The sequence below is a fragment of the Cupressus sempervirens genome, chromosome 5 (genome assembly GCF_028749045.1).
Source record: "Cupressus sempervirens isolate cs-2001-9-10 chromosome 5, ASM2874904v1, whole genome shotgun sequence".
Taxonomy (NCBI): Eukaryota; Viridiplantae; Streptophyta; class Pinopsida; order Cupressales; family Cupressaceae; genus Cupressus; species Cupressus sempervirens.
In genome coordinates, this window is record NC_143122.1 from 1,036,101,050 (window position 1) to 1,036,118,812 (window position 17,763).

Here is a 17,763-nt window from a genome sequence, read left to right on the forward strand (position 1 = left end):
GTTGAAAAAAAACATCCCTATAACACAAATTGGTTTGAACCAATCAAATTGCAAATAAATAGGTTTTTATTACAAAATTATATTAATATGAATTTAAACTTTGTCAAAATTATATAAGCAAAATAAAATAAAATGGCGTGATTCGTTAAAGTTAATTGAATGTTTGGGCAAAGTGAATGCAATAGTATTTCTACGACAAGTACAATAATAGAAAAGTATCTATAAGTAATTTTTTTTAGTTTCAATATTAGTAAAACATATTAGAAATAATAGATAATTTACTAGAAGAAGTATGTTAATAAATAGAAAACTCACTTAATTGTACATAACTATAGTTACATGGTTAAATAAGTTAAATTTAAAAAGTAAAATAATACTAAAAATTATAATAAATCAACATAAATATAATTACATTGTTAAATAAATCAAAGTTAAAAAGGAGAATTAATACATATAATTAAATATTAAAAAATTTAAAATAAACACTTGTAATTAAACTAAAATTTAAAATCTGAATCAATTTATAATTTATTAATTTATTCAATTCAATTTATAATAATTATCAACATGAATTATATAAAAAGTTATATGTATTAAATAATAATATTGATAATTTTTGAAAATTATTTATTTATAGTATAAAATTTATAATATGACATTATTAAAAATTGAAGTTTCAATTATAAAAGTTGAAAGGACACTCTCAATAATAATATCATGGTTTTTCATGTAAACAAATTTATACAGTAAATAAATCTAATACAAAAATAGATATGAACTATAGAAATATTATTTAAATTCTTAAATTCTCTAATTTGATTGGTTAAACTAGTTGAAAAAATAAATTGAATGATTGCAATAGTTTCAACCTCATGCCTATTGAAAAAACATATTAGATTTTTACATGCAATAAAGAATAAAAATGCCTAACACATTTTATAGACACAAACTCACTAGCATAAAATTATAAATCCTTCATAAAATCTTATATAAAAGATATGATTTTCAAATTCAAAATTTACACAATCTAAACAAGAGACACAATGCGTCAAAGTTCCTACCAATAATTGGAAAAGAAGGAAAATGGAGATTTATAGGTAGAAAGGAAGCATATGAAGAGAGAGCTAAAAAAGAGAATGATATATTATTATATGGACAATTAAAGGTAGAATGATAGAGAGAGTTACAGGGAATTTAAAAAATATTAATAATTATATTATTTTAAGAAATATATAAATAACAATAGAAATTATATTATATGAATGAATTAGTCATTTCTATCAATTTAGTTATAAGTTGAAATATTTGATTAAAAAAATAAATTATCGATTTCTTAATTCAAATTACTAAAATATCTAATTAGTTTGAGGGATAGTATTAGTTTTACAATTTGTAAAATGGTGTAAAAAAATTAGAATAATATTGTAAAATAGTAGTTAGTAAAATATAAACTTAAAGAAATAACATTTTACAAATGACAAAAACAAACATTAATGTAAAACTAATCAATATATTTAAAATAAGAAATGTAAAACATTTAATTCTATATTTAGAAAAATAGATAGTGATAATTAATATTGATTAGACATTCATTTGTGAAGTGGATGATAAAAATGATTATTTTTTTGGATTTTTTTTTTATTGAAGAAAGCTAATAAATTACAAATTGAGAGAGCAACATACAAAAGGCTGCAAAAAAACAAAAAAATAAAGGACTAACTCAATACTAGAAGACTATATTAGCCAACTCACAGATTGGTAAACCAAAATACCATTTAGGAATAATGCATAACAACCAACTCATAGGCTGGAAAAACAAGTCACAAACAACAACAATACATGAGAACCAAGTCATAAACTCTAAACAACAACAATACATGAGGAACATTAGGGCTGCACTTGAAACTTAATGAGTTGTTGGAGCTATCTAGAACATTTCATCTCACTAGCATGGAGTTGTAGAAACTGATATTTAATTTCATCTAACTATCTTTGGTACCTGGTTTGATTTTGCTACTTAGTCTTCTTAGTCTTTAGCTGAGAACAAAGAAAAACTAATTCATACAAGATATCTGCATAAAACATAAGGGTATCTATTTCTTGCTATAGATAATGGTTAGAAAATATTGCTCGACATCTACTTTTCCAAATATGTAGCAATATGCATTGTCTCATAGAGTCTGCAACCACATTCTTACAAAGACCAAGCCCAAAAATTGCTTCCCTCCAGCTTAAAATATGATAAAAGACAAAAGGAAAACGATGAAACATAATATTCCATGCTCGAGGACAACTCCAAAAGATATGTTTCAAATTTTCAGATCTACGACAAAAAGGAAACAAGGGAGCTTGTATAGACAAAAACCTCAATTTATCCTCGATAGGCAACTTTTGATGTAAAATCTTCCAAGACAAAATTTGTGCATTTGCCTCAACTTTAGATTTCTAGATTTGAGGGCTCAAATTACGCCATTTCCTTTCGGTAAGCCTGCAACCCCATTTATTGTTTAGACGAGGATTTAACCTCAAATGTGGAAGAATGTGTAAATATATTTTTTTAAGAGGAAAACAAGAAAAGGGAAAACATCCCAACCACTACCAATCCTTGAAGACACTGCATTGTAGAATTGTACACAGCTTCATAATGAGCTCCATAGGCACCAATGACCTGACAAAAATAAAAAACCCTTTAATCCCGTTATTTAAATTGAAGCGATTCTTTGTAGCTTGCCAACTTGCCCAATCAAAGGAGTTGAAATCCCATATATCATTAAAGCTATGTACCCCTTGCTTGAAGTTGATTGTGAATGGTTGTCCCTGATATTGTATAAGTCTGTTCCACCAAATAGAGGAATTGGGAAAGCTAAAACTATGTTGTAATGAGTTCCTTCTCCAATCCAAACAGTTGTAGACAATCATCCAAGCCTTCCAAATGGATTGTAAAGGAAAGGAACCTTTGAGACGAAAAAATGGAGCAAGTAAGATCTTGTCCAACCATCCCACATCATGCCACTTATTACTCCTATCAGCAAGAGCAATCCTGTTTCTCATCAATATCTTCCAAGGTTCATCTCTAGAAACAACTCTAACAATCCATTTAGAAGCTAAACAAATACCTTGAGTCTTAGGCTCCAAAAGTCCCAGCCCACCTCTATGTTTTGGCTGGATACAATGAAGCCATGAAGATGACCTAAAATCGACCTTACCATCCCAATTAGTCCACAAAAAACTGACGAATGAATTTTTAATAGATATCTCTCATTTTTAACACGACATGTTTATTTTTTTGAAAAGTTAATCTACTTGTCACAAATGTGGAAAAAATAAAGTTGTAATTAATGCATTCATTAATGAATGATATATTTGTTAGAAAATATTTGTATTTTGTTACATATGACAAAAATAAACATCAATGTAAAACTTGAAAAGTTAATCCACTTTTCACAAATGTGAATAATATAAAGTTGTAATTAATGCATTATTAATATATGAGAGAGTTGTTAGAAAATATATATATTTTTGTGAGAGAAAATTGAAAATGAATGAAAAATGTGATTTATAAAATAATGAAAAATTAAAAAAATATATAAACATTTAAAATTTCTTTTAATCTTTTAAATCCTATGAATTTATTGCTCAATTGAATGATTCCAATACTTTCCTCCCAAAATTTTTCAAGTTTTTCATCCTCAAACCTTAGACCCTTCTCTAATTTTACTTCTTAGAATTAATATCTAATCTTAATTATCTATACCAAAACTATAGCGTAAATCAAAATTCCTAAAATCTATAAAAATCTGGGTAATATTCTAGAATCCAAGAAAACTAAAATTATGCCATTGACAATTTTTTTAATATTCAATAATAATAATAAAATCAACGGACATGTAGATTTCCCAACAAGCATTAAAACACCCTTTAGTAATTCGTTCAACACAAATACATGACAATTAAACACTTGACAAGATATTTATTTATTCCTTGACAGCACGTTTAACAATTCATAGCCCAGTGAAATTCCTTTTTTCATAGCCATAATTTACATTCCCTGGGATATTCCTGATTTATATTTCATTAGCATAATCAGCCGAAGCCTGCATGCGATAAATCGCTTGCCCAAGAACGAGATTTTGGCGATTTGGGTTGTCTGTTTCTGCCAATTGGGTCCTCGAAAATCGCGAATTTAGGTACACTCGGTGATATTAAAATATATGTCCTTAGGTCGGATGCCTTGTCCTATAGTCCATTGTCTGGTTTGTGTCGGAAGGTATTCAGAAGGATTTGATATAATTTTAAATTTACGGCGTTATCTGCAGAGAGTCTTTTAACAATGGCTTTGTGTTTTTTGTTTTGTTTTGTTTGTGCGCGTTTTTTGTTAAAATCTAGCAACTGGTTATCTCAATGTAGTTGTCCTCTCAAACTGCAAATCGATTCTTCACTTTCCCAGCAAATCGGATGGAATGTTTCTAATTTTCAGCTATTTGAATGCATATGAGGGCTATAAATTAGGCCTGGACTGAGTTCTTATTTGGGGTATTCAAATTTAAATGAACTCTTGTACGCTCCAAATTAAAGATTTTAAGTATGTTTGATTCTTGTCTTCAAACGCATGTGTAATTATATTCACTGGATTGTTCCGGAGGAAACGAGGATTCGCCTTTAACTTGGTTTAAATTATATTACTTGCAAATTTTTTGTTCTCTGCGTGTTTGTGTAATTCCGCCAACACGCTTCCTGTCTGGCTATGCAATTTATGTGAATTGTTTGTGGCTTCACGAATCATTGTTTTTCATTTTCATACTGATGGTTTGTAATCAAAGTGTCGGGAGAGTTGGAGATTAATAATCTGCCCTTTGTTTCGAGAACCTAATCATGGATCCTAAAAATTATTGAAGTGCTGAAAATCTTTCTTTTCTCTCTGTTGATTTGTTTAGAAAGGCTGACACAGTTTCATATCGGCTTCTTTTCTTGTTGTCTTAGCAGATTTTGGGAATGTCTTAACCAGTGCAGAAACTTTCATTTATTTGAAATTGGTTCTTTAAAATTTTTGGAGCAATTTTATACATGGGTACCCAGGGTCTATCCAACTCTGTCAATAATCCAAATGCCAAGGATAGAACAGATTTAAGAAGTTCAGATGATTTAATGGCAATTCGGGATGTGGGATATGATAGTGAAGATGTTGTTTCCCCAGGGCGAGCCAAGAGGTTGTGGAAGAAGGTCAAGTACCAGCTTGTAGACTATCACGCCTTGCCTGAATACTTGCGTGATAATGAGTACATACTACGACATTACAGGTCAGAGTGGCCTCTCAAGCAGATTCTCTTGAGCATCTTTTCGATCCACAACGAGACACTAAATGTCTGGACGTAAGTAAATGGCCATGTAATTCATACGTTAATTTGCCATCATAAAATCTGAGTTTGAATAACTATTTACCATCGCAGAATGTTAATTTGAGCACGAAAGTCAGTCAATAGATTTGAACAATTAGAAACAGTTTATCTCGGGCCGGAAATCTTTTTCCGGATCACTGAAAGCTTTTCTCCTTTCCAAAAATCTGTACCCTTTCTAGCCAATACCTTGTTTTCTGTTTTCTGCCTTTTCTTTAAGAAGCCCACTCTTAACGTTTATGTCGTTTTAAAAAATTGTTTCCCTGTTTCAGAAGAACTCTGCTCTGCAATTCGTAATATTTGTTCTGCCACTTTGTCTTTTCTGTCATTTCCTTTAGAAACCAACTCAAAAGTTTCAGCTGTTTCCAACATTTTTTCTCCATATTTCTTGATTCCTATTGTCTTAGCGCATGTATTCCAATTTTTGTGGCATTGCTGGCTAGGATCAAGAATTAGAGTTCTGTAGATATATTGTTTTCAAGTTTCTATATAGTGTATGGATATGCTACAGCCTACTATACCATATTTGTTCATGTTGGTAAGAGTATATGTTTTTCCTTCTTGGTACACATATTAAAGAGTCCCTTTGCTAAGCTTAAATGATTATTTATCCATGCTTGACAGGAATAAATTTGTGTTGTAGGCACTTGGTGGGATTCTTTATTTTTCTCTGCTTGACAATATACACTGCAGTAAAGATTCCTGAAGTTATTGATCTTTCTGCTCTGCCTACCTTGCCTCATGTACCCAAGAGAGATAATTTCTACAAATTCCAGTCAGAGCTTGTGTCATGTTTTCCATCTTTGCCCAATAAGGAAGACTTCCAAAGACTACAGGAAGAACTAAAGTCAGCTTTGCCTTCCGTAGCATCACTGTCGTCCTTATCTCATTGGCACCTGCCGGAGGTGCTTGCAAATTGCTTACCAGCGAGGTTATCACATGCCAATCGCACTGAGCAGTGTATTCTGGTATGCGAGGAAGCATCAACATTTTCTTTTTCTAATAGTAGTTCTGTTCTATTTTTTCCCTGTTTTCTGTTTGGTTATGCAAGGCTATAGCTTAATAATTGAACCATACCTTCCAATTGCAACCGCACTGCAGTTTTGTCTTTTTGGCTATTTGATTTCTTAAGTTCAAAATTCTCAAGGTTGCTCTTTTGTGCTATTAGTCTTACACATACCAGAAATCATATAGGAAGGCATGGCATGCTAGGCAGTTTGGCTATCAAGCTTTCATAAGTCTAAAGGAATTTTGGATCTTATTCGCAGGGATGTTTGTGGTCACTTAGGCATTCTTTCATTTTTGAAATCTTTATAATATTACATGTTACTTCTATTGATGATTTCTCTAGAAAGACTTGAGTTTACTTTCGTATGCACAGATCCTTGATCTTTAACAGGTTTAAAGACATTAAGGCTTCTGTGGATAACCAAGCAAGCAGAATATCAAGATCTTGAGAATCGACAATGGTGGAGGGTTTTGTTCAAAAAAGTTTGATAGGTATGAGACTGATATGACATTACATAAGACAACTCCATACACCCCATAGTGAATCAAAGTTTTGGTAAGGATAAATACTTTAAATAGGACATGGATGGAAAGGGCTAGGAGTTTTCTTATTGGGGCCAAATCATAAAAGAAAATCCATTTATAGATGTGAGCAATGCATGCTACCTAAGTAATAGGTCTCTTACATTAGTGCTTCTCGATAAAACCCCTATGGAGGCTTGGATGGGCGAGAAGTACTCCCTTCAACATCTTACCCCTATGTTCGTGAACCGTAGGAAAAGTTATCAAAATTAGAATACAAGGTTATGAAATGTAGCCTCATCAGCTATGATGATGTTGTGAAAAGGTACAAGCGTTGGGATTTCATGACGAAGACAATCTTGTATAAGCAAAATATGATGTTCAATGTGATCAAGGAGTTGCCAAAATAGTTAACACTTCCCTTAGGCTTATGACTAGGGGTTACCACCTCCATTGGATTTTATAAGTCCAGTGTTATATCAGACATTGACAGGTCAATCTTTTGGTGCAACAATAACCACACATGTAACAAGTGGTATCATAGCTTGGTCACATGTTCAAATCCCTTCGGTAACATTGAGGGAGAGATTGTTAGGTCAATTAGTTTTTGGCACTTTAGAGATATTAAAGATTGAGAGGTAATGCAAAAAGCCAAATGTCCAAGTTATGATTTTAAGGAGAGAATGTTAAAATTGAAGTTTGTCGAGATCATGTTATAATGAGTTGAATGTAAAATCTTGAGTGTATTTAAATTTTGGCTAGTTAATTAGTCCAAAATTCCATATAAAGGCATATTCCATGCATAAGGGGTTTAAAATCTTTATAAAAATTGTTTTTTCACACTCGAAATGGCCAAAGTCCTAAGAAAAATCCACTTTCCTCTATAAAATTACACAAAATCAGGGCTATACATGAATTTCCCTTCATATTTTGATCAAAATTTGGACTATATATGAATTTCCCTTAATATTTTGGCCAAAAATTGGACTATGCATGAATTTCCCTTCATATTTTGACCAAAATCCTGACTATACATGAATTTCCATATTTTGGCCAAAATCTAGACTACACATGAATTTTCCTTGCTGTTTTCGCATTCTTTGAAAAACTTCTAAGTGTTGGAGGTCAAAATCTGAGCATACCATAAATTTGCACCACTTTAATGATCTTTTGAAAAATCCAGACAAGGGGTGATTTTCCCCAAGTGCAAACTTGGAATTTGTCTAGGAATTGTCCAGACAGGGGTTGTTTTTCCCCCAAGACCAAGAGTGAAACATGGAAGTTTTTTCTAAGTATGGAAATTGCCCAGACTAGGGTTGTTTTTCCCTTGGAGGAAGTTTGGAACTCGAAACTTTTCTAAGTTTGGGCATTGTTCAGAGAGGGGTTGTTTTTCCCCCGAGACCAAGAGCAAAACATGGAATTTTTTCTATAAAGTCCAGACTAGGGTCTTTTTTCCCTAGGTGGTGAGTATGGATTCCAAAATTTAGTGTCAAATATGTCCTAACTAGGGTGATTTTTCTTTCAAGAGGAGTTTGGAAGGTGGATTTTTTTCTCGAAGTGTTGGATATATTTGGACTAAGTTGGATTTTCCCTTATTATTTTTTAAGTATAAGATGGATCCTATCCAACCCTTGATCGATTTTTCCCTCTTTGCATGGATGAAATTAGAGGGTGGATGTGCCCTTTGGATCTATTGATGGGATGAAGAAGGTAGAAATTGATTTGAAAACCATTTGAGCATATCCTTAGTGTAGAACAAGATTTAGTATGCAAAGAACAATAACAATAAAGTAAACATTCACAAACCAAAACTAAATTCACATATATGTTTAGACAAAGAAAAACAAACAAGAAGTGCAAACCTCACAAGAGAAAACACGCCATGCTTTCTTGATTTTGTAGATGTGTCCTTTGATGTGGATGTATGCTCAAGATGCTCAAAGCTGCTTCAATGGAGGTGGGTAATGACAAATTGGTAGCTTTGTGAGCTCTCAATTTGGCATTATAAGGGTAAGATTGATGGCTTTGGTTCTCAAAATAGCATGGTAACTTTAGCTCAAAGATTGTTGTTGAAATGGCTTGGGATGGGATTCAATTTATAGGCCAAGGGGTAGAGGGATGGAGAGCTTAGATGCAAGGATGGGGAGATGGTTAAGGAGGGCTAAGATGCACTCAAAGGGGAGCACATGGATTGTGCTTGTTTAGCACCAATGGGAAGGTGACACTTGTCACAAGGAGGATGAGTGTGACAGGGTAGGGTAAGGGGTTGGTTAAAGGCATGATGAGTGGGGTTGAGTATGTAAGAGGGATGTAAGAGGAATGAGTGTGGAAGAGGGAAGAGTGTGGAAGATGGATGTAAGAGTCATGAGTGGGCTTTTAAGAGTCTTTTATGGTTTGTAAGAGCACTCATGACTTGGTGGTTGGGATTTTTGAGGGGAGACTTTGGTTTGGTTTAGGAAAGTCTTAAACTTGTTTAGGGAATGCGACAACATTAGGGGGTGGATTAGGCTTGGGTTTAGGATTAGATTAGGGATGTTAGAGATGTGCAAGTGGATGACAATAATGAGGGTGGGTGAGTTAGTGGCTAAGCTAGGTTAGTATGGGTGGATGGGGTGGATTAGGCTAAATGGAGGATTAGGGATAAGTTAGGAGTTTTTAGATTTGAGGATTTTATTTATCAAATAGATTTATTTAATAAATAGGGATTTTTGGAATTAGATAGAAGAATAGGATTTAATTGATAAATAATAGGTTATTTGATTTATCAATTAGGACTATAGATGATTAATTAAATTAATCAGCTAGGGGATGGCAAAGGATTAATTAAATAAGAATTTAATTAATGATGCCTTTAGAGATAACTAAATTAGATTACTAAAGCGGTGTAATCAAATTTAGGTGTCTACATTTTGCCCCTCTTTGACATAGTGTTGAGACAACACTATTTCAAAGAAGTTTGAATGAAGACGACACGAGGAAGATGTTTTAGCAACAATGTTGCCCCAGTCTTAGATAAGAAGAGGAGAGACTAGACTCAGATGATGCCCCCTCAAGAAGGCGGCGAAGAGAGAAATGAGGCTCGATGACTTCTTGAAAAGTACAAAAAATTGAGACGAGCAGAGACACAGATTGGCAAAGAGGAGGGGCTGAATTAGCTCAAACTTTCACTACGGGAGAATGATAAAGGGAAATCAGATGCACAAGAGTAAAGCAAGCTTAAGACTTTCCAGGATTGGGGGGGGGGGGGATGGAGGAGCGGAGCGCTATAAAAGGAATCCATGGTAGGGAGATGGACAATGGAATGATAAAGCCGATGCAACAGGATTTCAAAGAGTCAGATTGGCGGAAGATGGGTTTCGGAGATCCCTAGGACTAGGATTGTGGATCTCAAAAGATGAGGCTTGGTGGATTGATTTGATTGGTGGATCCTTAAGACTAGGATTGTGGATCCCTAAAGCTAAGCGTGAGGAGTGATTCAAAGAGATACTGATGCATAAGCTGGGATAGGTGCTGGATATGGATGGGGGATAATGGAGATGAAGGGAATCCATTGAAGCTTTTTGAGCGGGGGGATACTTCAAAGAGAAGTACCACCATGTAGTTGAGCACTAGATTTGCTATAGGACTGTTGGTTGCCAAGGTTACCAAGAACATCAAGGCCTTTTCACCAACCATTCAAAGGACTGACGAACTGACTCGAAACAAACACGCAAGGATTGCCCCAATATCACACATGAATCCCAGAGGAAGCAGCGTGGAAACGACACTAGGTAACCCACAAGCAGAAAAAGAAAACAAGCGAAAGACATGATCAAGACCTCACGCTTTGATTGCCTCATTCGCAGCATACCATGATATGGAAGATCGTGGCAACCTTGAGGAGGGAACAAGGAGATTGCTTGGAAAAGATATTTCAAGACCCAAAAGGGAAGATCCCAAATCAAAAGAAAGCGAAAATCCAAAAGAGAACCGTTTGCCAACGAGATGGGTAGGACGAGGTACTAACGGACCAAGATCAAACATGAGGAAAGCTATATCCTGCAAGGACCTATCGGAGAACACCTAAGCTAGTGGATTTGGATGAGGGATGCGTCTGGCAAGCCGAACTAAGAAGGATAACACTTTGGTGACAGGAAATCTAGCTAAAGGATGCATTGGAATAGCTAACCAAGATGTGCAATGTGTGCAAGATGCTGATCAAGGACGAACTGACACGAAAGCTGGATAAATACAATGGTACTAAGCTAAAGAGGATGTACAAGCTGATGGACCAAGATATGTTACAAATGTACAAGTTTGTGTTCATGTTTTGGTTTTGTGAGATGGAAATGTTTATGAAGGGTGGGATGTTTGCAATAGTTGATAGGTGGATAGGTAGATGGTTTGTGAAAAGCTTAAGTGAAAATGGGGTTTTGTGTGTGCACGTGATAGGATACAAGCTAGGATACAAGATTATTTACAAGCTGGAATATGGTACAAGCTTTGGACAAGATTCGGATATACAAGGTATGGTACAAGATTTACAAGGTATAATACAAGCTTTGGTACAAATTTTTACAAGCTGAGGTACAAGATTTTACAAGCTGTAGAGGAGGTATTTACAAGCTTCATCAGATTTTGGATATTTGGTTGGAACACCAAGGGAACAAGCAGGTGTTTTATGGGATGGTAGGTGGATGGATGAGGGATAGGATAGTGATAGATAATGGATTAGTCTTTAGTACACAAGGCGCCTGAGTTACCAGGTTTTCACCAAAGTACTTATCCAAGGCGCTTGAATTGCCAAGTTTTCACCATTGGACGCTTATTTCTCTTTACTATTTTTTTTTGTATTTTTCAAAAGCTAGGTATACCAAGGATCTTCAAGCATAGAACTTCTTGAGATGAATGATGTTAGTGGGATCATTCAAGAGTTCTCCTTCTGGTGTAGATAACTGATAGGCTCCGGAGCCAAAGGATGCAGTGACAACATAAGGACCGAGCCATGTAGGTTCAAACTTGCCTTTCTTTTCTTGATCTGCTTGGACTTTCATGTTTTCTTTGAGGACCATGTCACCTGGCTGAAAGTGTCGTGGGAGCACTTTCTTGTTGAAATTTCTTTTGAGACGAGTTTGGTAGACTGTGAGATGGTCATAGGCCTGTTGTCTCTTCTCGTCTAAGAGATCTAGTTGGGTGAGCCGAGCTACTCTGTATTCTTCATCTGAGATTTGCCCTCGCAGAGATATGCGTAGTGAGGGAAGTTCAACTTCTATAGGTAATACCGCTTCGGCACCATAGACTAGGGAGTATGGAGTTGTGCCTGTGGATGTACGGAAGGAGGTTCGATAGGCCCATAGGGCTGGATTTATTTGTAGGTGCCAATCGCGGCCGAAATCATTGACAACTTTCTTTAGGATTTTGAGGAGGGTTTTGTTAGTTGCCTCTACCTGGCCGTTACCTTGTGGGAAATATGGGCTAGAAAAGCGGTGATGGATGCGGAGGGAAGTGCATAATTCTTCCATGTTGAGATTTTCAAAGTTACCTCCGTGGTCGGTGAAGATGATGGATGGGATGTCGAAGCGGCAAACAATGTGGTACAAGATGAACTTGGAGACCTGAACTCCTGTAGCTGAGACTAGGGGGACTGCTTCCACCCATTTAGTGAAATAGTCTGTAGCTGTTATTATCCATATATGTCCATTAGATGAGAGAGGTGTGATAGTTCCAACTAGATCAAGGCCCCAACAAGCGAAAGGCCAAGGTGGTGCAATAGGCTGTAAATCCTATGCTGGAGCATGCACAAGATTTGCGTGTTGCTGAGATGGGAGACACTTTGTGACAAAGTCATAGGAGTCTTCTTCAATGGTAGGCCAATAGTAGCCTGCTCTAAGGATTTGTCGTGCTAGGACAATACCACTCAATACCACTCGTGTGGGCACCGCAAAGTCCGGAGTGTACTTCTTTTAACGCCATTGCGGCCTCATTTTCATCTAAACATTGAGAGAGAGTATCGTGATAACCCCGACGATATAGGGTATTGGCTATGATAACATAGCAGGATGATTTTCGGATGAGGTTCTGGCGTTGGGTACGTGTGAGGTGAGGGGATATGATACCATCGTTAAGGTAAGCGTGAATTTCATGGTACCAAGGGGATTGGGGACCAGCCAAGATACAAACACGGTTTGAATCCTCATTCACATAGGCAGGTGTGAGGAGCTGCTCAACTAAAAACTCATACTGCGTAGCTTCTTGGGGAATTTCCAAGAGCGAGCCGATAGTGGCCATGGCATCTGCTGCCTTATTCTGCATTCGTGGCACTTGTGTAAACTGAAGCTTTGTAAAATGCTGGGTCAGTTGATCAACTAGCTCTTTGTAGGGTAATAGCTTTTCATCTTTGGTTTGATATTCATTTAGGACTTGCTTGATGATGAGTTGAGAATCACCAAAGACTTGTAACTCAGTGATATTCCATTCTGCAACTATCTTTAATCCTGCTACAAGAGCTTCATATTCTGCTATATTGTTGGTGCTAGGGAATTGTAGCTTGAAGGCTTTTGGAATGTAATCTCCTTGAGGTGTAACCAACAATATTCCTGCCCTTGATCCATGAGAGGTGTATGAGCCATCAAAATAAAGTTTCCATGGGGGCTGTTCTTCAATTAGACAGATATGCTCATCTGGAAATTCGGTGAGCAAAGGATATGCATCTACTAGAGGTGCATTAGCTAGGTGATCTGCTATAGCTTGCCCTTTGATTGCCTTTCTGTCCACATACTGGATGTCAAACTCACTTAATAGCATAACCCATTTTGCTAGCCGACCTGTGAGTGCTGTTCTAGAGAGCATATACTTGAGAGGATCAATTTTGGATACTAGTTGGATGGTATGACTTAGCATGTAGTGGCGAAGCTTTTGAGTTGAGAAAACAACTGCAAAACAAGCTTTTTCCATAGGAGTGTAATTGAGTTCATAACCAACTAGGGTTCTACTAATATAGTAGATGGCTCTTTCTCTGCCGTAGTCATCAAGTTGTGCTAGAAGTGCCCCTAGAGCAGTAGACGTTGCTGATATGTACAAGATCAAGGGACGACCAGGAACTGGTGGAACCAAGATAGGGGGATTGGCTAGATACTGCTTGAGCTGATCGAAGCTGCGCTGACATAAAGGATACCACTTGAAGTTCTCATCCTTCTTTAGTAAATGTGAAAATGGTGTACACTTATCTGCAAGCTGGGAGATGAAGCGCCGGACGGATTGAAGCTTTCCCTGAAGAGAGCGAAGCTGTCGCAGTGTCTGGGGAGGAGGCATGTCTAAGATAGCCTTGACCTTTTTGGGGTCGATCTCTATACCTCGTTTAGAAACTATGAAGCCTAGAAGCTTGCTAGATGTGACCCCAAAGACACACTTCTTGGGATTCAGCATGAGATGATATTGGGCTAACCTATCAAAGACTTTCTCCAGGTCAGCGAGATGATCCATGAAGGTGTGAGATTTGACTAGGATATCGTCCACATGATCTTCCAAAATGCTATGGACAAGATCATGGAAAATGGCTGTCATAGCTCTTTGATAGGTAGCCCCAGCATTCTTTAGGCCAAAAGGCATCATGGTGTAGCAAAAGGTTCCCCAAGGGGTAGTGAATGCTGTCTTATGCTGATCCTCTTCTGCAATCTTGATCTGATTATACCTGAAAAATCCATCCATAAGGGATAGAATTTCATGTCCAGCTGTAAGATCGACAATCATATCTATGTTGGGCAAGGGGAAATCATCCTTTGGACAAGCTTTGTTTAGATCTCTAAAATCAGTGCAGATTCTGATGTCACCAGAAGGCTTAGTGACAGGGACCATGTTGGAGATCCACTCTGAGTAGTCGATAGGTCGGATAACCTTAGCAGCTAACATTCTTTCTAATTCAGCTTTGACCAATAATGCCACCTTGGGGTGCATTTTTCTAAGCTTTTGTCTGACGGGCTTGATCTTTGGATCGACTGCGAGATGATGAACTACAAGCTTTGGATCAAGTCCTGGCATGTCCTGATATGACCATGCAAATCGGCGAATATTCTCTCTTAAGACCTCAAAGAGGAGATCAGCTTGGTCTTGTGATAGGGATGCAGCAATGTGATTAAGTCTGGGGATCTCTAAAGAACCGATGTTGACTTCTCTAGTATCCTTTATTAGAATAGATGACACCTTTGATCGATTATCTTGAGGAGGCAATACTAAATCCTCATGTTTTGCTTGTGGCTCTGGATTTTCTTGCTGAGGGGTTCTCTTCGCTACCTTAGTTAGTCTTGGATTCACCTTAGTCCCAGTTTTGGGTGTATCGGAACTAGGTTGGGGATTTTCTCCAAAATACCCCTTGGCATCTAGCTTATAGATATAGGCAGAATCTGGCTTTGTCTGCTTGAGAGGTGTTTCAGCTCCCATGAATCTTAGAAGCGCTTCCTCTGATGTGAATTCATCAATGTGTATGACGCTTGGTTGGTCCCAATCTATGAGTTGTGGGTGAGCGAGTGGTAGGTCAATGAGATGGATGGATAGTTCTCGGAGAACAGAGTCTCCTAGGAAGATTTGGTTTGGGATATCGTCGTAGGCTCTCTTTTCAACTTCCTCAGGAATGTCTTCGATTTTGACAAGGTCGCGGTGGATGTTCAAAAAAGCATGACCGTTCTCGTTGGTGCCCCCAGTTGTGGGTATGCCAAAGCCAAGACTTGACTTCGTTTCCCACTTATGTGCTTCGATGGGACATTGCATGCCCCTTTCTTCTGGTCCTAGTCCACCTCCTTGATAGTTCCATTTTTCAGTGATGAGCTTATGTTCTTGGGGATACTTCTGGCTGAAGTGGTCAAGGCGTTCTTGATTTCTTGGAGGTGCATCCTTATGTAACCAATTGTTGATATCTGGAGTGAACTCTTCATGAAGAGGGGTTTTTGAGGACACAAAGGTGGTTGGGCCAAACTGTTTATATCGAGGAGGTGGAATCTCCTTAGCTTTGTGATATGTCGGCCGTCCATGGGTATGTGGATCAAGTGGGATTGCTTCGACAGCAAATGCATTTGACAGACTACATTCTCCACAGCCTTTGTTGTTGATCTTTATGGTAGATAGGGTGGAGGCAAGTATGGTTTCTGCGTCATTACAAGTGTGGGATGAGCTGGCGATGGCTGTGCCAATTTCTATTCCAGGACAATGATTTGTATATGAGGCTTCAACTGCATTGCAGTAAGCAAAGGGTTCTGGATCGGCATGGATGGTTACCTCAGTGCCCTGATGCGGAAATTTGATGCACTGATGGTAGGTGGATGGAATGGCCTTAATAGCGTGAATCCATGGGCGATCGAGGAGGATGTTAAATGGTAGGTTTAGATCAACAACATGGCAAACTGTCTCTTGGATGACCGGCCCAACCTTGATTGGTAGCAAAATAGTCCCTTCTGTGGTTCTTTCCAAGTTGTCATAAGCTTTGATGGTGATAACCTTACTGATCATATTTGCCTCAGTATACCCAGCTTGTTTTATGAATTTTAGGGTGCAAATGTTCAAGGCTGATCCATTATCTATCATTACTCTTTTCACGGCAAAATTGGATACCATGATGGCTATGTGAAGTGGAAGGGTGTGATTTGGCTCGACCGCGGGTATGTCGGTGGGCTTGAATGATAGGGCACATGAGGAGGATAGGTGTCCAACAAGATTTCGAAAATCAGTAGCGTTGATATCTAAAGGGACACGGGATTCTATGAGAGCATTGTCAAGGATGTCTTTGTACACAGGACTAGTGCGGAGAAGGTCTAAAATGGAGATTTGGGCTGGCATGTTCCCAAGGTGTTCCAAGATATTGTACTGGCTTTTTGATGGAGCTGATGGTGCTGATGAAACTGGTGGGCCTGCGATGTTAAATTGCACTCTTCGAGTGGCGACTGCACACTCATTGTCTGGTCCTCGGATATTGATAACATTGACAGAAGGCTCTTTCTCCGATATACAACCTATAAGGCTACCATAGTCTATATAGGATGAAGTGTGGTCATTGTTCTTCCCATGCTGTTGGTTTGGCTGGCGGTTGTTGGTGTTGTTTTGGATAGGTGCTTTTCCAGGATTTTGGTTGTTGTGTGGAGGAAAAGTATTTTGATAAATCTGTAAGCCTGCATTGGGAGAGGTTTGGGCACCAACGGTGATTTCTTTCCGATCAATGAGGTCCTGCACATAATCTTTCAGTTTCATGCATCTGAGGGTGGTGTGACCGTTTACCCTATGGAACTTGCAATACTCATTGTCCTTGTACCATGCAGCTTTGGATTGGCTTGGATCAATTTGCTGGGTAGGAGGAAATTTGATGAGGTTTTCCTTAGCCAATTTCTCAAAAATGACATCCAATGGCTCACCAAGGGGTGTATAGTTTCTAGGTGCGGGTTGGAATCTGGGTTTTTGCCTTGCAGCTACATTGATGGCATTAGCTTGATTGTTAGACCCTTGAAAGTTGGGTCTTGTATTGTGGTTTTGATAGCTTTGGTTATTCTGCTGTTGGTAATTGATAGCTCGTTGGTTGTTTGGTTGATATGGGGGGTTAGACTGGTTTTGAGAAGGACCAACAATATTCACATGTCTGGTGTCAGTAACCCCATCTGTTGCAACATGCTTGTTTTTGTTCCAATACCTAGACTTGTCATTGAAATGTGATTGATTTTGGTTGGCCTCTTTGTAAATCTTGACCACACCATCTTTGATGAGTCCTTGCTCAAGGATCATTCCTTTCTCTTTGATATCCTTATAGGTCTGTAAACAGTTCATGGTCATGTGGTGAGCCAAATTGGGATGGGCATTATCAATAAACATTTTCACCACATGGCGT

General features: G+C 37.5%; 1 protein-coding gene across 2 annotated transcripts in view; it reads left to right on the top strand.

Moving 5' to 3' along the window:
- The first annotated feature begins 3,935 nt into the window (after window positions 1-3,935).
- LOC149559465 (heptahelical transmembrane protein 4-like) overlaps window positions 3,936-17,763 on the top strand; it is a 46,290-nt gene continuing 32,462 nt past the window's right edge. Inside the window, exons 1-3 of one of the 2 annotated variants that reach the window (XM_089833390.1) lie at window positions 3,936-4,187; window positions 4,984-5,369; window positions 6,037-6,361. In XM_089833390.1, the coding sequence (XP_089689516.1) occupies window positions 5,065-5,369; window positions 6,037-6,361 (630 nt within the window). In that variant the 5' untranslated portion in view covers window positions 3,936-4,187; window positions 4,984-5,064. Of the gene's footprint in view, window positions 4,268-4,983; window positions 5,370-6,036; window positions 6,362-17,763 lie in introns of both variants that reach the window. The other variant, XM_089833391.1, reaches the window with a different exon arrangement.